Source organism: Heliangelus exortis, chromosome W (genome assembly GCF_036169615.1).
Source record: "Heliangelus exortis chromosome W, bHelExo1.hap1, whole genome shotgun sequence".
Classification (NCBI taxonomy): Eukaryota; Metazoa; Chordata; class Aves; order Apodiformes; family Trochilidae; genus Heliangelus; species Heliangelus exortis.
This window is the reverse complement of record NC_092453.1, coordinates 2,335,523-2,362,913: the sequence shown is the minus strand read 5'-3', so window position 1 is coordinate 2,362,913 and position 27,391 is coordinate 2,335,523. Positions and strand designations below refer to the sequence as shown.

At 41.0% G+C, this 27,391-nt stretch overlaps 1 protein-coding gene and 1 non-coding gene across 2 annotated transcripts in view; both read left to right on the top strand.

The window, feature by feature from the left end:
• Nucleotides 1–1,869: 1,869 nt before the first annotated feature.
• LOC139789133 (zinc finger RNA-binding protein-like) overlaps nucleotides 1,870–27,391 on the top strand; it is an 81,764-nt gene continuing 56,242 nt past the window's right edge. The window contains exons 1-7 of the mRNA XM_071729660.1: nucleotides 1,870–2,019; nucleotides 2,259–2,343; nucleotides 16,824–17,106; nucleotides 22,981–23,119; nucleotides 23,855–24,073; nucleotides 25,364–25,614; nucleotides 26,599–26,790. Of these exons, the coding sequence (XP_071585761.1) occupies nucleotides 1,983–2,019; nucleotides 2,259–2,343; nucleotides 16,824–17,106; nucleotides 22,981–23,119; nucleotides 23,855–24,073; nucleotides 25,364–25,614; nucleotides 26,599–26,790 (1,206 nt within the window). The 5' untranslated portion in view covers nucleotides 1,870–1,982. The remainder of the gene's footprint in view (nucleotides 2,020–2,258; nucleotides 2,344–16,823; nucleotides 17,107–22,980; nucleotides 23,120–23,854; nucleotides 24,074–25,363; nucleotides 25,615–26,598; nucleotides 26,791–27,391) is intronic.
• Nucleotides 14,139–14,275, top strand: LOC139789319 (small nucleolar RNA SNORA66). Its single transcript, XR_011723140.1, has one exon. It is a non-coding gene; the product is annotated as a small nucleolar RNA SNORA66 (small nucleolar RNA).

Genomic DNA, 27,391 nt, shown 5'->3' with positions numbered 1-27,391 from the left:
CTAGCCCAAGTGAGCTAAGGGCCTTGAGGCCCAGCTGCAAGATTATTAAAAGATCAGCTACGGGCAAAAGATAAGGGAGTTGGCAGCAGAAAAGAAGAATAACAGGATGGGAAAGCATCGCATAGACAACACATAAACGATTGTATTTAACCAGTTAGATAGTGCCCTGTGGCATAGGAAGACTGTGTTGTACCAATCAGCAATATGCTTGTATTATGTTATCAGCCTGTGTATAAAAGGGTTACCGTTACTCTCAATAAACGGCAATACTTATATTAATCTGCGTGTTGTCCACTGCGCTCTTCCTGACATTATAGCATCCTTCCAGTACCTGAAGGGGGCCAACAAGAAAGCTGGGGAGGGACATTTTACAAGGGCAGGTTGTGATAGGACAAGGGGTAATGGCTTTAAACTGGAAGGAGACAGATTTAGGTTAGATATTAGGAAGGAATTATTTAGTGTGAGGGTGGTGAGACACTGAAAGAAGTTGCCCACGGAAGTTGTGGTGTCCCCCTTCCTGGAAGTGTTCAAGGCCAGGTTGTATGGAGCTCTGATCAGCCTGGTCTAGTGGGAGTGTCCCTGCCCGTGCAGGGGGGGTGGAACTAGATGATCTTTAAGGTCCTCTCCAACTCAAACCATTCTATGGTTATTTGATTCTATTTAAGGATTTAAGTTTTGTTTTTTTCAGGTCTTCGAGAAGCATCTGCTGCTTAGAGGGAAAGTGGAACAGGGTTACAGGGAACGAATGCAAATCAGTCACTTTGAACAGGAAGTTACTCTACAGACTGTGATATACTGCCCAATATTTCTTAGGAGCAATCTGATGGACTGCTGGTTCCTAAGAAACTTCAGATAAAGGGGCCCTGTATGGGAGTTGCTTTACCTCACACATACAAAAAAACACATGGAAACTGCTGCACAAATAATTTGTGGATGTGTATCAGCTGTGGTGCCTTGGGGACAAGTCAGATGATGTGCACATGGCTTTAGCTGGATGATAGCTATGTTGCTCTTCACTTGTGTGGTTGATGTGGTGCAACCTTGGGCTCAGGTGAATCTATACTTTCTTGCAAAGTTAGACAAGTCCTAGGTCTTGCTTTGAACTATGCTCATGTGCACTGGCTGCAGGTACTGCTTTCTAGCTCTGTGTCCTTGCAAATGTGCTAACTACTTACCTGCTGTGTATCATAAAATCATAGAATCATCTTGTTTGGAAAAGACCTTTAAGATCAAGTGCAGCCATTAACCTAACTCTACCACATCCAGTGCTAAACCGTGTCCCTAAGCACCATATCTAGTCTTCAGCTGACAATGGGATTGTGTGGGAAAGCTGATTAATACTGTCAGGTGCAATACATGCATGTGGACAAACACCAGTATGTGACAAGGGAAGTAGTGCCCCCTTTCACCTAGCTTTCTGTTACTCGAGCTACCTACTGTGGTGTGCTGTCCCTTTGCAGGCAAGAATGAGAAACCGACTGAATTTTTGCAGTATCAGTTCACGGATACAGGTGTGGTGTGACTATGAGTGCATAACCCAGGGGAGGAAGGGGGCAGGCGGGCGGTACGTGAAGCGCTCTTCTGACAGCAGCTCTCCGTCGTGCCTGGCCTTAAGGGTGGGGGACTACAGCTTCCAAGAGCTTTTTCACATCCCGCGCAATCACACACGAGAATTCGCGCCTCAAGCACAGCGACGGCTCCCGGCGCATCAAGCGCGTTCTTCTGCGGGTGGGGTGGAGGGGGCACAGTCATAGGGGGGACCATAAGTCCCAGCGGCCTCTTATAGATCTCGCGCGTGCGCACGATCCTGGTCTGCTTGCACTCCGCAGTTGTCGTAGGTGGGGGGGGGGAGGGGGAGGGGGAGGGGGAGGGGGAGGGGGAGGGGAGGGGAGGGGAAGGGAGCGAAGCGAACACGGCAGTGAGGAGGAGGAGGGGGTTAGAGTTGAGAGTTCAGCTGCGGTTGTCGCTGCCAGCTTGGACTCATGATTCCTATATGCCCGGTAGTTTCGTTCACCTATGGTAAGTAAGAGCGCTGATGTTTTTTTGTGTCCCTGTGCGCGGGGGGGGGGGGAGGCGCGCGCGCGGGGGAATGGGAGTCCTGAGGTGCCTTGTCTGACCTGGCGCTCGCGCGCTCTTTCTGTCTTTTGTCTGCCTGTCCCCTGCCTCCCCCCATTCTTCTCCACCATTCTCCTGCTGGGCCTCCTGTCATGGTCCCGACCACCACCACTGCCGCCGCCTCTTGGTTATCATCGCCACAGTGCCCAGCCGGCTGGGAGAAGATGCCAAAATGGCCACCAGCAACTACTTTGGTTTCACCCATAGTGGGGCTGCTGCCCAGTATAGGTAACCACCGCGATCCCTCCCTTCCGTGCTCCGCTCCTCCCCTCCCTCTGCCTGGCCCTGGAGACACCTCTCTCCTCTTCCTCTCCGGTCCCTTGTCCCTGAATAGAATCTCCCCACCTCCTTGGGGATGAATGTTCCCATCCTTCCGCTCTTCCCTCTCCTCCGGTATGGTTGTGCTTGGGACCCTTCTGCTCATCTGCCCCGCCCGCGGGTGTGTTTTTTTTTCATCCTGGTAAAGGGCCTCCCTGTATCCACCGTGGTGTGAGAGTGGGAGGTAGAACCGGGTATCACGGACAATCGGCAGCAGCATTAGGTCCCAAGGCCATTAAATTAAAATGATCACTTGCAGTCAAACACCAGCGAGTTACTGTCTGCTGCCTCCGGGCTCTTCTTCATCTTCAGGGAAAATAGGGCTTGCTCCCCAAATATTTGCTGCCTCCTGTGACAGTGTAGGAGGATGAAATCCTTTTTAACAGAGGTTAAAATTGTACCAGCCCAAATTATGGAATATTGAATGAATAAGGGAAGAACTGAAGCACCAGAAAATACAGGGGACTGTCTCAGTCCACTGAAGCAATGTTATTGTTAATGTCTCTCAGAGATTAGAGAAGGTATTTTTGGGGTCAGGCACCTTATCAAGACATTTCCTACTTGATTATCTAAGACCAGGAGCAGGTTTTATAGTGCAGCTTGGGGACCTGTAACTGTACATCTTGTGTAGGCATACTGCCTTAAATCTTTGTACTCTTCGTGCTAAATTTTGTATCAGTGTTAAAAAGTAATTTGTAGCATCTATTATCTCTCTTAAATTTGGCAAAAACCAGATACAATCAGGAATATCTTCACGTTTTTGGTTTGTATTGGAGTAGCACCTTGAAGTCCACATTTAAATCTACATTATTTGTTTGATAAATTTGTAATAAAGACCTTCCTTGACTTGGTTAATGGTGAAAAACAGATTAATAAAGCAAATATATGAGGGGTTACTAACTAATGCAGATGTGTGCTACTGTTAACTAGCTAGTAAAAATCATGTACCTGACATAGTTTCAGGAATATAGTTTTATGGTGATCTTGGAATGACACCCAATCTGTTCTTTCTATCTATTCTTTCCTGGAAATGGAAATAAAATACATCAATTTTAATTTATTCCAATGCATAATAGTTAAAGGAGAGGACTGAATTTAGCTTTTTTTCTAGTCCTTTTAAGATTAGGTATTCAGTATGTTTGCATTTTACTTGACAGTTACAGTAAAACCTGAAACTGGGTTATTATGGGGTATGAAGGAGTTGCTAAATAGAATAGAGGAATTATTTTTTTTGTACAAGTAAATAATATTTAAGTGAAAAACTGAGATTCATATATTTGCAGTTTTGAAGTGGAGATCAGTTTTATTATTATTGCTTTTCTTGTGGAGTTGAGGTCTATAGACTTAAGAACTTGAGAAATGTCTTCTTGAGAAAATGGAAAAACTGATTGAAAGAAAGTGAAGGCGTGCAACAATTGCTGTTAAAGCAGTCCTTTCATAAGAACTAATTTAATATTTTGAGCAGAAAACACACGAGTCTTAAAAAGTCCAAAAGAGCTTACCTTCATGAAGCAGATTTGGCAAGTCCTTAGTAGCTTGTTTATGGAGTGTTATAAAATGTATATTCCACTCCAGTATATTTGAGAAAGCAGTGGTGGTGTCAGGGGCAGATAATTAAATCTTTTATGTTGCAACAAGTTCCCTAAGATTGTTACCAGTATTCAAAGTAACAGTTTATAGAATAACAAAATTCCCGTGTCATTAGAAATTAGGATAATGGAGAATACAAATGGATGGTTATCGTACTTAACACATAGGTGGGCCTCATAAATTAAAAAAAAAAAACAAACCAAAACAAAAAAACAAAAAAATGGTCACGGGATTAATCCAATCCACAGAATTTAAAAAAGTAGTTTACAATAGCTTTTATAGCAACTAACAGAAACTTTCATAATAAACACAATATTAGTCACATTTTTTGGGTTATCTCTTAATAAAATTTTTCTTAAAGTTGTAATGCACTGGAAGAACTCCAAAGGAATCTCAGTCAGTACTCCTTAACAATAGTATAAAGAATTGTGTTGATTTCAGCACTTGCTGTGGCTAAATGCAAAAAATCTGCAATTCTCTTTAGGATACAATCCTTTCTTGGAATATCTCAAAGTATGAAACTGTTAAATCTTCAGCTGGAGACATCTAGAAGAAAAAAAACAACTTTGCATCAGAAAGAAGAGAATCTAAATAATTTCTGATAAATAATTTCAAAGAAGAAAAATTTTCTGTAGTAAAAGATATTTGAAAGGTGCTTGTAATAAAGATTTTCTGTATTTAATTCTAGACCATGTTGTAGACCAACTTGTAGACAGTTTCTCAAAATGACAATATTCTAATTTGCGTTAATACTAGGGAAGGGACAACATATTAGAACTATTGGGTTCAAGGAAATAGCTTCCTAAAATTAACAAATGAAAAAATGATGAAGCTATTATTGGCATATAAATAACTCTGTCTTCCTGTGATTCTAGTTTATTTGTAGCCATGGTGTATTGTTTAAATATTCCCTCATCATTGACATGAAGGATAAATTAAAATTTGTTCAAGGAATGTAGTCTTAACATGAAATACTGATATGTGAAGCAGTTATAAAAATCAGAGTGGTACATGCTGATATGTTAGATCTTGGTTTTGGGAAATCTGTGCAGGAGTTGATCATATATATATCTGTTATAACAGTGTAAGCAGTATAGTTCCCTAAATTGATTAAAAGAAATGGAATAGATGTCTGTATTGGTTCATAAATACTAGTTTTTATAAAGCACATTTGAAATCTTAACTTTTTAATATTTTATCAAAGACAGCAAAAGAGCTAAGTGCTTTAAACCTGTAAATAACGGATTAGAAGCATTCTCATTCTTTTCAGTGCTGTCACTACATAAAACTTTCAGCTTCCTTGCTCATTCAGAATTCTTTGTCTGCACTACCCAGTAATAATATCATGGCTTAATGAGAAAAGCATTAGATTACGCAAATACCAATACAGGAAATTAATCTTAATATTGCAATACTTTTGTACTTTTTTGCTACTGGTGGTATTGGGGCATAAGGTTATAAATCTCATGGGTTAATTTACATAACACCAAGCCTGCTGGCAACAGATGGAGAAAGCCTAACGCATACGGAAAGAAGGATTCTGGAACAGGAGTTGGCAGGGCTCATTGAAAGAGCTTTAAACTAGATTTGAAGGGGCGTGGGGACGGAATCAGTCTTAGTAGAGAGGAGCCTGGGAGCAGCATGCTAGTGCTTGTGGTTAAAGGTGCTAGCAAGGTCTTGCAATCTGTTGTCTCAGTGGAGGTGGGAGATGGTGATCCATGTGGCAGCAAAGACATGAGGGTTAGTGATAGGTTGGTAACAATGGAAGTGTCTTTGTGTGGTCAAATAGGAATTAAGGCTTCTCTCCCCAAGAAGGGAGCAAGCCCATGAGCTCAGCTGAAGTGCATGTACACCAATGCATACAGCATGGGCAACAAAAAGGAGGAGCTAGAAGCCATCATATGGCAGGACAGCTATGATGTAGTTGCCATCACAGAAACATGGTGAGATGACTCTCGTGACTGGAATGTTGCAATGGGATAGCTATAAGCTCTTCAAGAAGGATAGACAGGGAAGGAGAGGCAGTGGGGTGGCTCTGTATGTTAGGGTGTGTCTTGACTGCATACAGCTTGATGATGACAAGGTTGAGTGTTTATGGGTAAGGATGAGGGAGAAGGAGAATAAGGAGGATACCCTGTTGGGTCTCTGTTATAGACAACCCAACAAGGATGAGGAGGCAGACGAAGCATTCTACAAGCAACTGGCAGAGGTCTCACAATTGCTAGCCCTTGTTCTAGTGGGGGGCTTCCACTTCTCACATGTCTGCTGGAAGTATAATGTAGCAGAAAAGAGACAGGCTGTGAGGTTCCTGGAGTGTATAGAAGTGAGCCTACCAAAGGAGGTGTCTCACTAGATCTGCTGTTCACAAATAGGGAAGGACTGGTGGGAGATGTAGTAGTCTAGGGCTTAGTGAGCACGAAATGGTTAAGTTCTCAATCCTAGGTAAAGGGAAAACCTCCACCATGGACTTTGGGAAGGCAAACTTTGGCCTGTTCAGGACACTGGTTGAGAGAGTGCCTTGGGAGACAATCCTAAAGGACAAAGGGATTGGATGCTCTTCAAGAAGGAAATCTTAAAAGCACAGGAGTGGGCTGTCCTCATGTGCTATAAGACAAAATGGCAGGGAAGACAACAGGCCTGGCTGAACAGGGAGCTTTTGCTGGGACTTGGGGGGAAAAAAAAGGAGTCTTACCTCCTTAGAAAGAAGGGGCAGGCATCTTAGGATTAGTACGGGGATCTAGTTAGGACATGTATAGAAATAATTAGGAAGACAAAAGCCCAGCTAGAGCTGTCATTAGGGACAACAAAAAAGTTTTTACAAATAAATTAATAAGAAAAAGAGAGCTAGGAAGAATTGCCATCCTTTATTGGATGGGGGAAGGGCATCATTGCAACCAAGAATGAGGAAAAGGCTGAGATACTTAATCATAGAAAGTTAGGGGTTGGAAGAGACCTCGAAAGATCATCTAGTCCACCCCCCCTGCCAAAGCAGGGTCACCTATAGCAGGTCACCTAAGAACGAACGCGTACAGGTGGGCTTTGAATGTCTCCAGGTAAGGAGACTCCACAAGCCCCCTGGGCAGCCTGTTCCAGTGCCCTGTCACCCTCACAGTGAAAAAATTCTTCCTAATATTTATATGGAACCGCCTATGCTCCGGTTTATAACCATTGCCCCTTGTCCTATTGTTAGTCACTCCTGAGAAAAGCTTGACTCTGTCCTCCTGACACTCGCCCCTTACATATTTATAAACATTGATGAGGTCACCCCTCATTCTCCTCTTCTCCAAGCTGAAGAGACCCAGATCCCTCAGTCTTTCCTCATAAGGGAGATGTTCCACTCCCTTAATCATCTTAGTTGCTCAGTGCTGGACTCGTTCAAGCAGTTCCCTGTCCTTCTGGAACTGAGGGGCCCAGAACTGGACACAGTATTCCAGATGCAGCCTCACCAGGGCAGAGAAGAGGGGGAGGAGAACATCTCTCGACCTACTAGCCACGCCCCTTCTAATGCACCCCAGGATGCCATTGGCCTTCTTGGCCACAAGAGCACATTGTTGGCTCGTGGTCATCCTTCTATCCACCAGCACCCCCAGGCCCCTTTCACCTATGCTGCTCTCCAATAGCTTTTTCCCCAACCTATACTGGTATCTGGGGTTGTTCTTTCCCAGATGTAAGACTTTACACTTGCCCTTGTTGTAATACATTAAATTTGTCCCTGCCCAACTCTCCAGTCTGTCTAGGTCCCTCTGAATGGCAGCACAGCCTTCTGGGGTGTCAGCCACTCCACCCAGTTTTGTGTCATCAGCAAACTTGCTGATAGTACACTCTATTCCCTCATCCAGGTCATCAATAAATATATTGAATAGTACTGGTCCCATTACTGATCCATATGATATCAGACATGTCAAGTTGGGCAGTAATGACCATAAACCAACATTTGTAAGTATAGTGTTTTACTGAAAACATGGTAATTTCATTTTGTATTCCAACCTTCAAGAAGAAAAGTGAAATATAAAGTTATAAATTTATGAAATTATTGAAACCCCCCATTGGCACCAGTAAATCTGTCACAGTTTTAAACAATAACCAGGTGACAGATGCCCCAGGGGAACATAAGGGGAATAAGGGAGAGAGATAAAGGTTGGGAAAAAAGCTAAAATAGGTTTAATGATGTCTTAATAATAATGGTAAATTACAAATATGTAAATATGGAACACATACTCCTCTGTTGGCAATTACTTCCCAAATTGGACTCAGCAGCAGGTAGGGGTGCCTGAAGTCCAGTGTCCTGGTCACAGTCCTCAAGAAGATAACTTGTCTTGATGAGCAGTTGTGGGAGGTAGCAAAGTTAATGTGGGTGATAAGAAAGGAATGTGCTAATGAAGTTACCTTGTTTACTAGAAGGAAGGGTGGAAAATTACTGGAAAACCAATGGAAAAATACTGGACCTTGGTGGGAGGAATTTGGGAGGGTCTTGTGGGTGGACCCTGGGGAAAGCTAGAGTACATCTATGGACCCTCAGATAATGTTTTGTATGCCACAAAGTGTTCTTATCAAGTGAGAAAAAGGATGTAGGAACACTAGCAGGACAGAGAAACATACCAGACACATAAATCCTAATCCAGCCAACAGAGGACTTGCTTAGGAACAGTTTTATACTGAAACACTATGGGAAGGAATACTGTTATTGTTCCATTTTGGGTCACCTGACCCATGCTCTCCTCCCCATACAGCTGCTCCCCCCATTGCAATTGCCCCATCAACAGGCTGGCAACAGCTGGGTAAGTCCCAGAAGGCCTCAGGTTAGTATAGTTAAAGGAATTTTTTATCCTGGTTTTCTCAAACCAGGACAGTAACTTTGAAATTTGATGATGAGCTCAACATGTGCTGGCAAGTGCGTTCATGCAGCTCAGAAGGCCAACCGTATCCTAGGATGCATCAAGAGGAACATGGTCAGCAGATCAAGAGAGATGATTCTCTCCCTCTACTCTGCTCTTGTGAGACCCCACCTCAAATACTTTGTCCAGTTCTAGTGTCCCCACCATAAGAACATATCTGTTGGAATGAGTCCAGAGGAGGGCCACAAGATGATCCAGGGGCTGGAGCACTTCTGCTACAAGGAGAGGCTGAGAGAGCTGGGATATCTCAGCTTGGAGAAGAGAAGACTCCAGGGGGACCTTATAGCTGCCTTCTAATAGCTGAAGGGAACCTACAGAAAGGGTGGAGAGGGACTTTTCATAAGAGTGTCCAGAGACAGGACAAGGGGAAATGGTTTTTAATTGAAGGAGAACAGGTTTAGACTGGATCTTAGGAAGAAGTTCTTCAGTACAAGGGTGGTGAGACTCTGGAACAGGTTGCCCTGAGAAGTTATGGATGCCCCCTCCCTGGAGGTGTTCAAGGCCAGGCTGGATGAGGCTTTGAGCAACCTTGTCTGGATCAGAGGCATCGCTGCCCATCTGGAGGTTGGAGTAGATGATCTCTTAAGATCCCTTCCAACCTAAGCCATTCTATGATTCTATGGAATTAGCTGTCCATTGAGCACAGGGTTAGAACAGATGATCTCCAAATCTTTGTTTCAACCTAAATTATTCTGTGATTTTTAAGCTCTACCTACTTCATAAAGTCAGTTGGACTGCATATCTTCATATTAAGAGCACTAGAATTCTTTGAACTCAAAGATGATAATAGGGATATTAGAATTTAGTTTGGGGAAGAGTTGACCTATAGAGAAAACTTGCTTAGTTACCAAGTCAATCAGTTAGTTTCTCTGTTTGCTTGTAATTTGGTTCAACTTTTTCCTCTCTGTTGGGAGATAAGGTTAAACTGAATTGCTTGCTTTGTTGTGGTGAAGAACATGCTCTAGCTCAGTTGACATGCTATATTTTATTTTTGCTCTAATAAATTGATCATGTGTTGCGGCGAGCCTTCTTTCTCTCGGGGACTCGGTTCTTCTCCGGGAGCTCTTTCCTGCTGTTCCTCTCCTCAGGCATCTTCATCTGCTTCTGACTGCTTCTGGGAGCATGCCTTTTACCTAGCCCTTCAGCCCCGCCCATTTCCGGCTGGGGCAGGCCCTAATTAGTGGGCACACCTGGGCTTAAGCTCCCAGTTCATTATCAGTGACACCTGAGGACTTGTGGTCTTCTCTACATTTCCCCCCTTTTTGTTGTTTATTGAAAAAAAAAAATAAACTGCATTTTTTCAATAGGCCTTGACATTTTCATTATTTTTTTTTTCAGCATTTACAATAATTTACAATTCATATTTTTAAAACATTTCATTCGGACATAATTCATTTAAAGTAAATGCTTTGGGCCCCGCAGGGCACTCAGCTAAGAGCATCGAGGGGGCACCGGATAAACATTTAATTCATTATCTTTCATTATTTTTCAACATTTACAACAATTTACAATTCATTTTTTTGAAACATTTTTACAATTCATTTTTAAAACATTTCAAACATTTTTACAATAATTTATAAAGTAGATGCTTCGGGCCCCGCGGGACACTCAGCTAAGAGCATCGAGGGGGCGCCGGATAAACATTTTTTCAATAAATATATTTCTCGAAGTAAACGCTTCGGGCCCCGCAGGACACTCAGCTAAGAGCATCGAGGGCGCGCCGGATAAACGTTTAATTATTTTCGTTATTTTTCAATAAATATATATTTTTTCTTAGCCTTTATGGAGGGAAAGTTCAGGCTCTTACCGGCCTTTTTTGCTTTGGTCTTTGTTATCAGCAGGAGATGAGGTCTCATGAGCACCAGCTCAGCTTTCGCTGGTACTCGCCACCTTGGAATGCCTGGCCATGCAGAGACTTCTCCGAGCATTCGGCGCACCAGTCTTATCGCGTGTCCCTAGGGCCCCGTTTTCAGGACCGCACTATCGCGTGTCCCTGGGGGCTCCGTTTCAGGACCGCACTATCGCGTGTCCCTGGGGGCTCCGTTTCAGGACCGCGTTATCGCGTGTCCCTGGGAGACTCCGTTTCAGGGGCCGCACTGACTTGATGCGCACTCAGAGCTCCGCTTCAGCTTCAGCATTCCTCGGGCTTGAGTTCCACGCGCCAACTTGCTGCGCCTTTCGAGCCTCATTCTTCTCTCCCGCCTGGCTCGCCATACCGGGCTGTTGTATCTCGCCGTGCTGGGCTTCTATTTTTGAGCTTCTACACACCGCCTTCCGCATTTAAGCTAGGCCTCGTGGAGCTTGTTCCCGTGGTTGCGTTTTTGGAGCTCTTTTCTTGAGCGTCCCGCACCACTGTGGTGTCTCCATCTGACATGGTTGCGTATTTCGAAGCTCTTTATATCGCCTTCTGCATTTAAGCTAGGCTTTATAGAGCTTCCCGCAACCAACGTGGTCGTGTAGAGCTTCTTATATTACCTCAGCGTTCACAGCTGCTGTTATTGCCCGCATTCTCCACCAGATGTTGCGGCGAGCCTTCTTTCTCTCAGGGACTCAGTTCTTCTCCGGGAGCTCTTTCCTGCTGTTCCTCTCCTCAGGCATCTTCATCTGCTTCTGACTGCTTCTGGGAGCATGCCTTTTACCTAGCCCTTCAGCCCCGCCCATTTCCGGCTGGGGCAGGCCCTAATTAGTGGGCACACCTGGGCTTAAGCTCCCAGTTCATTATCAGTGACACCTGAGGACTTGTGGTCTTCTCTACAATCATGTGTTTAAGTTTCTTTGAGTTTTATTTATTGAGACTAAGTTTAAATACTTGATGTGGTGCAGTATGGAAAATTACTACTTAATGTAGAGATTAATAAAAGAATTCGAGAGAAGGATCTGGTAGAGGTGGTTAGTAGAATTAGAAGAGTGATTATCAAATATGAATAACTGCAGTGGAGTACCCTAGAGATTGGTCTTGAGTCTTAGTATTTATATTAGTGTGGTGTGTTGTCATATTTGATGCAAGGCAAATATTGTCAATACACAGGTAACTTTACAAGAAGCTGCTCAGAGGAAGCTAGACTGGAAAGAGCAGTCTAGAGCAGAGTTGGTAGCACAGTTTAAGCTTCATCTGAAATGATGCATACAGTTTTTGCTATCTGTAGTCAAGAAAGAAGAGTAGATAATACTAGGATAGGTGCTAAGAACAACTGCAAGAAAGGTCAGTGGAATAGGGAGACTGGCAAAATAGTCTGGGAGGAGGTAAGTTCAACTCAGCAAATCTGATGAGGCATTTATCACCAAACAAGGATTAAAAACTCCTGTAAATTAAATGAAGTGTGTGGTTTAGGCCTAGCTGGTAACAAAGGACCACATGGTTGCTCACTCCCCCTTCCCCCCACTTCATGATGGTGAGAAGGAAATCCACCTAAAACCTCCTGGGTCAAGACAAGGACTAGGAGTGTTTATGGTCATGGGCAAAACAGACTAAACTTGGGGAAAAATCAGTTTAATTTATCATTAATCAAATCAAAATGAGAAAGAGAAAACAAAAACATGAGCTTCAATACCTTACCCCACCCCTCCCTTCTTCCTGGGCCCAAATTACTTTGTTCCAAATATCTCTACTTCTTCCCCCTCCTCCAGCGGCACGGGATTGATACTGCAAAATTCAGTTTCTGAAAGAACCCTGTAACACTTGTCTTTAAGTTTTAGAAGGCAGGCATTCTTTATTGCAGTGCTGGATGCACAAGAGATAGATAGTCGTGCATAAACATAGGCAACAACAGACATGACTTGTATTGTACTGTTAGATGCATATGTATAAAACTCATTGTAATAAACATCACATTTCCTGGAACTAATTTTAATATTTGCATTCTTAGTTGGGGGTGTGTGTGTCTTAGGTGGTCTTCTGGGAAGTAGTCCTGTGATGCCCTTTTGTTAATCCCTTTTCCGACACATGCAGCAAGTCTAGCTGGTTTTAGCCAGTTTCTATTTACAAGGCCTGGACACAGCTTAGATGAGCCCAAATCAATATCCTATTGCTTTGTGTCAGAAAAGAGTCTCCAGGAGTTACACAAGCAGGGCTGGGCTTCTGTTATCTCAATCTACAGGAAGCTGGCTGATAGTTTTGTGGTTAGTCATTTATCTAAGAGGACAAATCAGTTTTACTTCAATACCTTTCTACAATAAAATAACCTAGTACATTAAATTTAATAAAGAATGTTTTATAGCCATCACCCTTATCAGTCCGATTCCAAGGGATGGTGCTCCAAGTCTGCCTCCTTATTTATCCTCTGCACATCTTTAGCAACTACAAAAGGATTTCAACTTTACAGATTACACTGCCCAGAACCAGTGTCTTCTGCTCCTGTGATTAAACTTTCTCACCTCTTACATACCTCGATACCACCAGTTAATTTATATATTCTAATTAGTGTCATAACTCAAAGCACATTCTCAAAGTTAATCAAAAGGCCTAGCTAAGCAATATTTGTGTCTAGCAGAGGGGCCTTTCACTCCTCAGGGAGAAGGATTCCTCACAGCCTTCCCCTACTCCAACATGGGGTCCCTCCCACGGGAGGAGGGTCTGTCAGAAACCCCTCCAACGTGAGTCTCTCCCGAGGGGTACAGTCCCTCAGGAGCAAATTTTTCCAGCACAGGTTGCCTACAGAGTCACAGCCTGCTTCAGGCACAGTTGCCTCCCCTGGTGTGGAGTCCTTCATGGCTGCAGATCCACTTTTGCTCCACCATTTTCCTCCACGGGCTTCAGGTCCACATCTGCTCCACTGTGATTCTCCATGGCCTGCAGGGGGACAGCCTGCCATCTCACCATGGGATGCAGGGTAACCTCTGCTCCCACACCTTTTCTCCCTCCTTCCTCACTTCTGGCATTGCTCTCGCCTCTGGTATTGATCTCTCTTCCTCCTCCCCTCTGCCCTGAGGTCTTATAGCTGCTCATAGAGGTGAGCTGTCACTGATATGCTCAACATTAGCCAGAGAGGTGGGCAAAAACCAGTACCACATCAACCCAGGTTAAGTTGGCACAGAAATCTTTTGATATAATTACATGAAAGCATCTGGTCATCTTTATGTCAAAAGGTTCTCAGTAAGACCATGGGGAGAAAAAGGAACATAATAAATTTAGAAAAGATGTCACCATGAATTTCTGTAACACAGTGTCACACAACTTTTAACAAGGGAGAATCAGTCAATTCTAGAATTTTTCTTGTACTCTTGGAAACCTGATTGCTAACTTTACATGATGTTGCAGAAGCAAGGGGAACAGGCTTGCTAAAGTAAACATGGTCATAGAACTATATTAGCCTTAGAAATAAATTATTTGAGCTGTTAATTCTATACCAGGGATAAGGAAGTTTGATCCAAAAAAACTATAGAAGAAATTAAACTGTCTGTAACAAAATCTTGTTAATAGTTCTGTTCATAATGATCACAATCATCTCTTCATTTCAGTATTAAATACTGAAAACTGTCAGACAGCTTTAATCATATATATTCTGAGAATGAAAAAATTTTCTTTGATAAACTGACTGATACTGTTACCGCATAGTGTGTTGTGAAATGCTATGTTCTATTTTGTAATAGTATGGTTTCATGAAACTTAGAGCTGAATGAATGCTTCCTGGACAGGTCCTTGTTCATTCTCCCCCTCCCTTTTCCCCCCTTGCTTCCATACATATAACATATATGGCTTCTGGCATGGGCAAACTGTTTTGTGAGCTCCAATGTTTTTAATGTTTCTACTGTGTTAGAAAATGAGACCAAGAGAAAAAAAATTAGTTTTCTACTAGATTAATGAGTTAAATCAGTGTACTATTCAGTGTGACAAGTAGCAGACCTAGCACTAGGGATATAATAGGATGGCATAGCTAGTTTTGGTATATGGGAAGAGGGAAGAATAAGAGTGGGAATAGGATGGAGCAAGACTTTTACTTGTTGGTAGCATTAGACTGTTCATGTGTTCAGGTGCAGTTCAACTGCCTCTTTTCTAGATTTAATATATTTTTAGTAGATATACATAATGTGAATTGCCTAAGAATTTCTGAATATTTTACACTTCTGTGCTGTTAGAGATCTAGGTAATGTAGCCTAATTTTATACATTGTCATTCACTTTTACCATTATAAAATAGTTGCCCTGAATTCTCTGGTGGAGTCTGATTTCTCACCTTAAACTGACGAAATGGAGAAACTGCCTATATACATCAAGTAGGAGGAATTGTTTCAAGCAGTGATGGGAGCTACACTGGAGTGGTTAAGGTTTTCCTTCCACTGTTATGCTAAGAAGCTGAAAATAAAATTAAACATATTTGAGAGTATAACTCACAACTGAATTAAATTTTGATGGAATGCAAGTGGTCTTTTAAGCAATCAAGGGCCTGAGATGGGAAGAAGGTGGAGTCCAGGCATGTAAGTCCAATAACAATATTTTCTTTGTGTGTTTATGTGGTAATAATGTTTTTTTTAATATATATTGAATTTAATGGATTTTGCTATAATTAAAATGAAAAAAATAAGATTACCCTTAAAATAATAATAATAAAAAAAACTAAACACAAGGGAATTATGGAAATGTCTTTTGCAGAAATAATAGTATCTATAGTTACAAAGGTGCTGTGTTTCTGGTAGTTATGTCAGAGAGAATATTGCAGTCTATAGGGAAAAAAATACCGTAACTTCTTGTTCCTTTTGGTTTGGAGCATAACCATGCTGTGATTCTACTTTGCTACTGAATATGTTTGCTTCAAGTAAGATTTTGTTTTACTGTTTTCTTCTAAAAAATAGGGGATACTGCATCCTTGATAGGCATGGAATTTGTTTTAAATTATCTTTTAATAATGCATTGGAGATGTGAAACCCTATAGAGATTGTTATATATTATTGAAAAGCAGTACAATAAGTGTACTAAAAATTTCATAATAATCACTCAATCCCCATTTCGTATAATTGTTCCACATAGTGATATTTTGCCCAGATCACTTTGTTTAACAATAAAAATAACTGTTCTAGGCTTTTAATAATTATACACAGTTATAGATTAATATAGGACAATAATATTTGTTTCAGTTCAAATAATTTAGCCTTTGAAGCCATAATTTTTTATTTCCACTGTTAATATTTACTCATTCTTAATACTGCCACATATTAATGTCCTACCTGCAAATTTAAGAAAAGCAGATTAGTCTCAGCATGTGCCTGGAATATTGTCAGAGCTCTGGTAGCAGTTGTCTTGCTCAATCTGACTGTTCTTTTGATGCTTTATGTTGTGAGTCAATGGACTTATGTATAAGTGAGTGGGGCCAGCTTTTACAATTCTAAACTTTTGTGGGAAACTACCCTTATCAGAGGTTTGTATTTAAAGTGTTTCTGCCTTACATTTAAGAGTTCTGAACTAATTTTTACAGAAATCTCATTTAAAATCTCATTATTTTAATGTGGTTCACTAAAAAACATCATGCAAGTGCAGGTCAGTAATGAGCTCTCAAAGAAAAGTTGTATTTTTCTTAATTTGACAGATATGTTAGCTTTATTGAAGAACTGCCAAAACTAACTTATCGGTCATTAAAAGGTACCAGTGTAAGACTTCTGTATTATTTTGAATTAAAGACATGAGTTATTTTCAAGCAGTGGAACACAACCACCATTCCAATTGCCCCTTGCGAAGAAGAAAGTCATCACCTGCATGATATATCTGCATCCACAGAAACTTCAAAATTATACAGCCTTTTTAATGGATGTGGAAGAGAGATGTTAAAAGCTGTTAAAGTGTATGCATAGATAGCTGCTCCAGGACTGTGTGTAGAACAGTCAAGTATTAATCAATAATAGAATTCTGAAATATTTAGGCATTAGCTTAGTATGTTGAATTAATCTAATTATTTACTTACTTTTTCCAATATAGCCAGCAGCCAGCTTCGGGTGTAGCCTATTCCCATCCAACTACAGTTGCTAGCTACACTGTCCATCAGGCACCAGTTGCTGCGCACACTGTTACTGCGGCCTATGCTCCAGCAGCAGCTACAGTTGCAGTGGCCAGACCTGCTCCAGTAGCTGTTGCTGCTGCTGCAACAGCTGCTGCTTATGGAGGCTATCCTACAGCACACACAGCTACAGATTATGGTTATACACAGAGGCAACAAGAAGCTCCACCACCACCACCTCCTGTTACTACACAGAATTATCAGGTGTGTTAAAAAATGTATTACTTGTGTGATTTTCAAATGGTATGTTAAATAGAGGAGGCCTGTTTGTATAAGATAATGTGATTATATTTATATTTTTTTCTTTCATGAATCACAGTTTGAATGCAACTCAAGCTACTTAGTAGCTAAAACTGATAGAATGTGAAGTGACTGCAGTCTCATATGGCATGTATATCAGCAGTAGCACTGCAGGAGCTAAGACTTAGACATTAACACAGTCAGCAATGACATATAAATGATTTTGTGAACTACTGCTGAAATACTTGTCTCGTATAGCCTAAATGTTCAAGTGGCATGTGGTAAGCTAGGTTATGGAACTGATTTAGTTTAAAAAACTGTTCCAATAAAAATCTTAAATGGGAGATAAAAATATTTCCTTTGTCAGATTCCTGGGTGCCACAGGAGCTCTAGTGCCAAATATAAGAGAATAGAAGATTACCCTAGGAGAACTGTCTTTTGCATACACTTTGTGAGACCACTGCTTAACCTTGAGTGGCTACAGGCTTCTACAAAAGTGAACTGTTGACTGCTTTCATCTTTCCCTGACCTTTGCTGACACTTCCATTTATTGAATCTAGCAGTTTTCAGCATTTGGGTGGGTCAGTTCAGGATAAGGATCCCACAGAAAACTAACCAACCAAAAAAGGAATAGCAGGTTGAGTGTTTATGGGTAAGGATGACAAGGTTGAGTGTTTATGGGTAAGGATGAGGGAGAAGGAGAATAAGGAGGATACCCTGTTGGGTCTCTGTTATAGACAACCCAACAAGGATGAGGAGGCAGACGAAGCATTCTACAAGCAACTGGCAGAGGTCTCACAATTGCTAGCCCTTGTTCTAGTGGGGGGCTTCCACTTCTCACATGTCTGCTGGAAGTATAATGTAGCAGAAAAGAGACAGGCTGTGAGGTTCCTGGAGTGTATAGAAGTGAGCCTACCAAAGGAGGTGTCTCACTAGATCTGCTGTTCACAAATAGGGAAGGACTGGTGGGAGATGTAGTAGTCTAGGGCTTAGTGAGCACGAAATGGTTAAGTTCTCAATCCTAGGTAAAGGGAAAACCTCCACCATGGACTTTGGGAAGGCAAACTTTGGCCTGTTCAGGACACTGGTTGAGAGAGTGCCTTGGGAGACAATCCTAAAGGACAAAGGGATTGGATGCTCTTCAAGAAGGAAATCTTAAAAGCACAGGAGTGGGCTGTCCTCATGTGCTATAAGACAAAATGGCAGGGAAGACAACAGGCCTGGCTGAACAGGGAGCTTTTGCTGGGACTTGGGGGGAAAAAAAAGGAGACTTACCTCCTTAGAAAGAAGGGGCAGGCATCTTAGGATTAGTACAGGGATCTAGTTAGGACATGTATAGAAATAATTAGGAAGACAAAAGCCCAGCTAGAGCTGTCATTAGGGACAACAAAAAAGTTTTTACAAATAAATTAATAAGAAAAAGAGAGCTAGGAAGAATTGCCATCCTTTATTGGATGGGGGAAGGGCATCATTGCAACCAAGAATGAGGAAAAGGCTGAGATACTTAATCATAGAAAGTTAGGGGTTGGAAGAGACCTCGAAAGATCATCTAGTCCACCCCCCCTGCCAAAGCAGGGTCACCTATAGCAGGTCACCTAAGAACGAACGCGTACAGGTGGGCTTTGAATGTCTCCAGGTAAGGAGACTCCACAAGCCCCCTGGGCAGCCTGTTCCAGTGCCCTGTCACCCTCACAGTGAAAAAATTCTTCCTAATATTTATATGGAACCGCCTATGCTCCGGTTTATAACCATTGCCCCTTGTCCTATTGTTAGTCACTCCTGAGAAAAGCTTGACTCTGTCCTCCTGACACTCGCCCCTTACATATTTATAAACATTGATGAGGTCACCCCTCATTCTCCTCTTCTCCAAGCTGAAGAGACCCAGATCCCTCAGTCTTTCCTCATAAGGGAGATGTTCCACTCCCTTAATCATCTTAGTTGCTCAGTGCTGGACTCGTTCAAGCAGTTCCCTGTCCTTCTGGAACTGAGGGGCCCAGAACTGGACACAGTATTCCAGATGCAGCCTCACCAGGGCAGAGAAGAGGGGGAGGAGAACATCTCTCGACCTACTAGCCACGCCCCTTCTAATGCACCCCAGGATGCCATTGGCCTTCTTGGCCACAAGAGCACATTGTTGGCTCGTGGTCATCCTTCTATCCACCAGCACCCCCAGGCCCCTTTCACCTATGCTGCTCTCCAATAGCTTTTTCCCCAACCTATACTGGTATCTGGGGTTGTTCTTTCCCAGATGTAAGACTTTACACTTGCCCTTGTTGTAATACATTAAATTTGTCCCTGCCCAACTCTCCAGTCTGTCTAGGTCCCTCTGAATGGCAGCACAGCCTTCTGGGGTGTCAGCCACTCCACCCAGTTTTGTGTCATCAGCAAACTTGCTGATAGTACACTCTATTCCCTCATCCAGGTCATCAATAAATATATTGAATAGTACCGGACCCAGTACTGACCCTTGAGGGACTCCACTAGAAACAGACTTCCAAGTAGACTCTCTCCCGTTGACTACAACTCTCTGGCTTCTGTCCCTCAACCAGCTCCTGGTCTACCTCACTACCCAATCATCCAGGCCACACGTCTTCAGTTTAGCTCCAAGAATGCTGTGGGAGACGGTGTCAAATGCCTTCCTGAAGTCAAGATAGACTATGTCCACTGCTCTGCCATAATCCATCCACCTCCAGCAGTATACACAGAAGCAAAGGTTTTTAGTAATTCTGCCTTCTTTGTATCCTCTGTCACCAGGGCACCAACCTCATTCAGCTGTGGGCCTACATTGCCTCTAGTGTTAGTTTTATCTGCTATGTACTTGAGGAAGCCCTTCCTGTTGTCCTGAACCCCTCTCGCAAGGTTTAATTCCAAGGAGGCTTTAGCTTTCCTAGTTGCCTCTCTGCATTCTCGGAAAACAGTCTTATATTCCTCCCAAGTGGCCAGCCCTTCCTTCCACAATCTATATGTTGTCTTCTTCTTCCATTTGAGTTTACCTAGCAGTTCCCTGTTCAACCATACTGGTCTCCTAGTTCCCTTTCTTGATTTCCTTCCCATTGGGATGCATCGGTCTTGAGCTTGGAAGAAGTGGTCCTTGAATTTTAAGCAACCATATTGAGCCCCTTTACCTTCTAGTACCCTGTCCCATAAAATTTCCCCCAGCAATGGTTTAAAGAGGGCAAAGTTGGCCTTTCTGAAGTTCAGGGTTGTGATTCTACTTGGAATCCTGTTTCTACCACATACAATTTTGAACTCTACCATCTTATGGTCACTGCAGCCAAGGCTGCCCTCAACCTTCACTGCTTCAACCAGGCCCTCCTTTTTGGTTAGGGCAAGATCCAGCAATGCTCCACTCCTAGTTGGCTTCTCCACCAATTGCATCAAGAAGTTATCATCAGTGCACTAGAGGAACCTCCTGGACTGTGAATGGCTGGCTGAGTAGGCCTCCCAGCAATATCTGGGTAGTTAAGATCTCCCATGAGAACCAGGGCCTGTGATAGTGAGGCTGCTACCAGCTGCCTGTAGAAGGCCTCATCAACTTCCTCATTCTGCTCAGGTGTCCTGTAATAGACACCCACCACAGTATGCCCCACATTAGCCTGCTCCTTAATTCAAACCCACAAACTCTCAACTTGTTCCTCATCTACCCCTGGACAGAACTCAATACTTTCAAGTTGCTCTCTTATGTAAAGAGCAACTCCCCCACCTTGCCTTACTACCCTGTCTTTCCTAAAAAGGACATAACCATCCATGACCACATTCAAGTCATGTGAGCTGTCCCACCATGTCTCAGAAATTGCCACTAGATCATAGCCCCTTGACCTCACATAGATGTCTAACTCTTTCTGTTTGTTCCCCATGCTAAGTACATTTGTGTACAGGCATTCCAGGTTGTGGGCTGAGCCTGCAGACCCCACCCTATGGGAATGGGAGTCTTTCTGGTCTTCATTCAGACTTGTACATTGCAACCCTGGCACAAACCCAGCTACACCCCTTTTATTACCGATTCCCACCTTGAATGGGATGGCAGATGGAAGGCCATCCCTAGGCTTGTCCTCAGTGAGCCTGGCTTTATCCCCCTCCCCCTTCAAGTCTAGTTTAAAGCCCTCTCAATGAAGGCTGCTAACTCCTAAGAGAAGATCCTTTTCCCATGCTGAGATAGGTGTACCCGATCTTTTGCCAGCAGGCTCGGTGAAGTATTAATTGATCCATGATTAAAGAACCCGAAGCCCTGCTGTTGACAGTAGCCCCTAAGCTATGGGGCCTGTTGGATCCAACCTGTTGGATCTTCCTGCTAGTTTCCTCATCCTTCGTTGTCATGAGAGGGATTGAGGAGAACACAACTTGCATGCCTGATCCATTAACTAGTTGTCCCAGGGCCCTAAAGTCTCTCGTGATTGCTTTTGTAGTTCTTGACACCAATTCATCACTACCCACCTGGAACACCAAAAGTGGGTAGTAATCGGAAGGCCTCACCAGGGTTGGAAGTTTACTTGTGATATCCCTTATCCTGGCCACAGGGAGGCAGCAGACTTCACACAATGCAAGCATATATACACATCAGTAACCCTAGACTGTTGGTTTCAATTAGGCCAGGTAGTTTCCTATGGGAATTATCTTCTTTATTTGTATTATTATTTATTTGCTTTTTTTACTACATTAGTTTATTTTAGTCTTCAGTGTATATTTCTAGGCTGTTGTGGTTATGCACAAGAGTTATCAAACTCTTATGGTGTGTCTCATAGTAAAAATGTGCATTTACTATAAGACAGAGGACATTGAAATAGTATGTCCCTTGTAACAGTTCTTCACTGTCGTAAACTTATCAAGGCATTATCTAGGTTCTAATTAATATTTTTGTATATTTAAAAGGACTGTACTGTTGCTGTATGCTATAAATTCCTTTGTATGGCTTTTATAATTTGTTACACCTGGTAATGAATTGAAATGCAGGGGTCTTTCCAGTAGCATGTACTCATAATTATGAGGTCATTAAACTAGTCAGTTATTAGATTTATTCAGACATAGAAGAGTCCCCTAAATTAAAGAAAAATAATTCTACTTTGCACAGGTTGGATGTTAAAGATATTTTATTGTTATATTTCTTTGAAATAATAATAAAAAAATACATTAGTGCATTTCATCTAATGTTCATGTCTTGCTACCCCAGCTGATCAACTAAATAAGCTTTACTATTAATGTGAGGATAGGAGAATATATATATATATGCATATATTGTCTTCCAAGCCCTCATCTTCTAAACTTACTAGCCATCTCCTGAGTTCTGAAGATGTCAAATGGGCTATTTGCCTTGCTCTTATAAACTAGATATAGTTCCCCAATTGAATAGTTAATACACCAAAAAATAAAGAAGGCTTTAAAAGTATCACTTTCATACTCTAAAAAATATAACCAATAAAAGTATTTTTTAAGGACAGTAAAGGGTCATGTTTGTAAACTTGTGAATTTATTGTGGTTTCTGGAGATTTGTGGTGTTTTTTTCCTTCATATTTTACAGGAATGTAGTCTGGTACAGTCATTATGAAAAACTAGTGAGAATACTTGTTTTTTGGTAACAAAAATAATTTGGAAGAGGACGTGATTGAACAGCATGTGGTTAATTGCTATATTAAATCTGAAAAAGACCATCAGGATTGTCTTCAGGACTGAAGTACCTGTAAACATCAATTTAATTTCTTTAATGCATATTAGTATATTCTGTATCTTTGAATATTTAAAAAATTCTATTTTAGTAGAAGAAAAATCTTTTCCAGTGATTTTTATTACTCCAGATATATACTTAAGTAGAAATTTGCTGGTTTTTCTTTTTTGAATTTTTAGGATTCCTATTCTTATGTTCGATCTACTGCCCCAGCTGTAGCTTACGACAGCAAACAATACTATCAACAACCAACAGCAACTGCTGTGGCTGCTGCTGTCCAGCCTCAACCTTCAGTAGCTGAATCATACTACCAGACAGGTGGGTGGCTGTCCTTGTTTGGGCAAACTCCTGTCATCATACACAGTCTCTGTACTACTTTAATACCTTACTTTTTTTTTTTTTTTTTTGTAGTTTTGACATGTAATCCCTCTCAATGTGTAGAAAAATTTGCCACATTTAGAACTTGAACATTATTGTGATATTTTCATCAGTAACTATCTTTGAGGTTTGGATTGTTATTAAATACACTCAAAACATACTTCTAGGCAAACTTTTTTGCTGAAGTAGGTTCAAAAAGTCAGTGGTGGGTTCAGATGATAACTTGGTTAGGAAGACTTTTTTAATTCTTTAGTTACTTAATGTCTGTAGATTTTTTAATTATTGGTATCATGAATGCTACCCTATTTAATTTTTTAAATTTAAATAGGAATAATAGGAAAGCTTAGATGTGATTTGGTTTAGTGTACTCTAGTAAAACAATTGAACAAAAAGATTGTTTAAAAACATGGCAGCACAGTTAAAATGCATAGATAAATCTGAGGCTTACTAGTGTGAACCGCGACACAATTGAACATTTGTGTGATATATGGTAAGCAGTGTGTAACCATTACTGTAAAAAAAAGGTATAAAAAAGCAGAAAACAACCAAACTAAACCAAAAACCATGTATGTGTTAATTCCCAAACTTATCATGAAGTATCAATTAATGTGGTTTGCATTTAAGTGAACTAAAATATATCAATGTTTGTATGCTTCTAATTTCTATCCTAATTAGCTCCAAAAGCAGGATATAGCCAAGGGGCAACTCAGTATACCCAAGCCCAGCAAACACGACAAGTGACAGCTATAAAGCCTGCAACCCCAAGTCCAGCAACAACTACATTTTCTATATATCCAGTATCCTCTACTGTGCAGCCAGTAGCAGCTGCAGCTACTGTTGTTCCATCTTATACTCAAAGTGCAACGTACAGTACAACAGCAGTTACATACTCTGGTAAGAAATTTGCATATTATGTTGCTGGGTTCTTTGCAATTGTTACAAGAAAGGATTTAAATAGGAAGAATCTTAGCAGTTTGTGTTCAATTATATCATAGTGTACTGAGAAGTATCAACCAGTTAAATCATCATAATGGCAAAATATTTTGATGTATCTTTAAAAGAAGTTTGATGTTTTATGTGCCTATTTTGTTACATGTGAAAATATACAAAGCATTGGCATTGCTACATGCATGGTGTTTTGTGACTTACTGTATTAGAGAGAAAATGTGGGGGATACAAAAAATAAGGAAACACATCCACACAAATATAACCCAGGGAAATTGGGAGAATGATGCCATCAAACAACAGTTACAGAGACAAGGAGGAGCAGTACAATATAAATCTTGTAAGTTTGGGTAGTCTTGACTCAAAATGAGAGGAGAAGGGGTATTAAAAAAACCAACTTTCCTTCAAACATTAAAAATACAAAAAGCAGATAAAGGTGAAAAGATGTTAACTTTATGGCCAGATGGTAATCAACTGGCATATTATAGCTACCTTGAATTTTTGTTTTGTTTTGTTTTCTATTTAAAAGGGTATTTTAAGACTACCTTGCAACAGAGCCTGATCAGAGGATTAAAATAGTTGAACTGGTAGGTGTAGAAAGTTTATGGGAAAACTGGCTCAAAGGTATGAAAGCCCAGTTTCCTTCATTTATTCAACTTAGATACTAGAAATTAAGGGGTGTGTAGACAGGGTGTGCTACAGAGGTTTTATCACACGAGCAGCCTCTCTGCTCTAAAACAATTTAGATCACTGAAATAGAATATAATAGCACTAGCCATTCTGTCTTTTCTCATCGTGTTTTTTTCCTCTTCTTACATAATATCTGTCCTTTTCATTTGAAACTTTATAAGTAAATTTGGTTCTGGAAGACTGCTTACTTCAAGGGGCCTTTGATAAATCTTTTAGTAAAATTCTTGTTACATCATACTCTGTCTTACCAGAGGTACTAGGAAATTTCACATATTCTTTAGGGGTGCTTTCATATATCTAACGTAACTGTGTGTCTGCAAAGATTTGTCTGAAATCAAATATATTCCTGATACAAATGGTATGCTATATATTTGTGTCCTGTGAAACATATAAAGAAAAATTCAGACTGCCTAACAAGATCTCAATAAATCATTTATATCCTGCCCTCTTCCCCCCAACTCTATTATGCAACATGCTTGGAATTAGTGTATTATGCAATTGATACATGATGTACAGTGATATAACATTTATTTTGTTTTGATCTTTGAGGTACCTCTTATTCTGGCTATGAAGCTGCAGTGTATTCAGCTGCATCGTCTTATTACCAGCAGCAGCAGCAGCAGCAACAGAAACAGGCAGCGGCAGCAGCTGCTGCTGCTGCTGCAACAGCTGCTTGGACAGGGACCACCTTTGCTAAAAAGGCACCATTCCAAAATAAGCAACTGAAACCAAAGCAACCTCCCAAACCACCCCAGATCCACTACTGTGATGTTTGTAAGATCAGCTGTGCTGGACCACAGGTACTTGTATTATATAATATTCTGCTTCAGTCATAATTTTTTTAACTCAAAAAATGACCCCTTTAAGAATATTTTTAAAGACCCAATTCTATACTTTTATTAAAGGAATAATTAAATTAAAATGTGTGCTATTATAGAAAGAGGTCCTATGAGAAGACAAAAAGATGCATCCTATTACCTTGTACAGAGAAGCTTCAGCTGTGTTTTGGACTCCAGACGTATTCTAAAGTTTTGAATTTTATTTACTTTTTTAGCATAGCAAAATTAGTAAATAATTTTTTTCCAAACTTTGTAAATGGTAAGCCTGAAAATCTACTTTTCATTGTATTCCAGCATCCTAGTTTAGTTTCACAGTGGGTACAAGTGCATAAAAAGTAGATTATCAATTCATGTAGAATGTTAGTGTGTGTGTGTAGCAAAACATTTCTTACACTTTAGGTAAATTTGTCATTATTTCCCACCTTGTCTGCTATATAGATTGCCGGTGTTGGTATAGGAACAAATATCAACTTATGTATTTCATTTTCAGTACAGTTTTATTTATGTGCCAACTGCTTTTGAATTTATTTTTTTATTTCTCTGGATATATTTAATAATTGTGGTCTTGCAATTTGAGGAAATTTCAGAATCAAGAATAATTCAATGCAATGCAGGAAACTGCAACTGAGACGCAGTTTTCTGATCTAATTAAACTTTCAATGGTAATATCTTTTGACCAGTACTTGATTGAGGAAGAGAGAAAGTAGAGGAGAAAAGACTATATTGTACTACCTCGAAGTGTAATACTGATGGCGAGGAAAATTTCTTTAAAAGTGGCCTGCTTATACCTTAGAACATGTCATGCGAAAGAAATGTTCAGTATAGAAAGTATTTCTCATAAAAAGCATGTGGTTTATGCTATGTTCTATATTACATGTATTCACATAAATGATAAATGAGCAGTACAAAGACAGCTTATTGTGTGTGTATTGTTTATTTAAACAGACTTATAAAGAACACTTAGAAGGCCAGAAACACAAAAAGAAAGAAGCAGCATTAAAAGCTTCCCAGAACACCAATAACAGCATCACTTCTGCTCGTGGAACTCAGAATCAGTTGCGCTGTGAGCTTTGTGATGTATCTTGTACAGGAGCAGATGCTTATGCTGCCCATATCCGTGGAGCCAAGCATCAGAAAGTAAGAACTTTCTCTTGTCCTTGCTATACAAGTCAGTTGTATATTTCCTTACATCATTTTTTCTCATCTTAGAGAGGAGAAAATACACAGAAACAATATAATTAGGATGTTTTTGTTTAAAGATGTTTAGTTCTGCTTTTTGTTACAAAAGAAGGAGAATATTTGCCCACTGTTAAACAGAAGAAGTGAACAAGACCCCAACAACGCTGAAAAGGCAGAGGTTCTCAATACTTTCTTCACCTCTGTCTTTATCAGTGCTATTGGGCCCCAGACTATGAAAATAAAAATCCATACAATCACTGACCCACTGTCAGTGAAGAAAGAGTTGGTATGTGAATTATTACAGTAGCTTGACCTGAACAAATTGATGGGTCCTGATGCCATACACCTGAGGATGTTAAAAGAACTGGCTGATGTCATTGTGAGGCTACTCTCCATAATCTTCAAGAAGTCATGGAGATCAGGGGATGTCCCAGAAGACTGGAAGAAAGCTCATGTCACCCCCATCTACAAGAAGGATTCAGAGGATGACCCAGCTAAATGCAGCCAGTCCCTGGGAAAGTTATGGAATGAATTTTCCTGAGGACTGTCACAAGTCAAA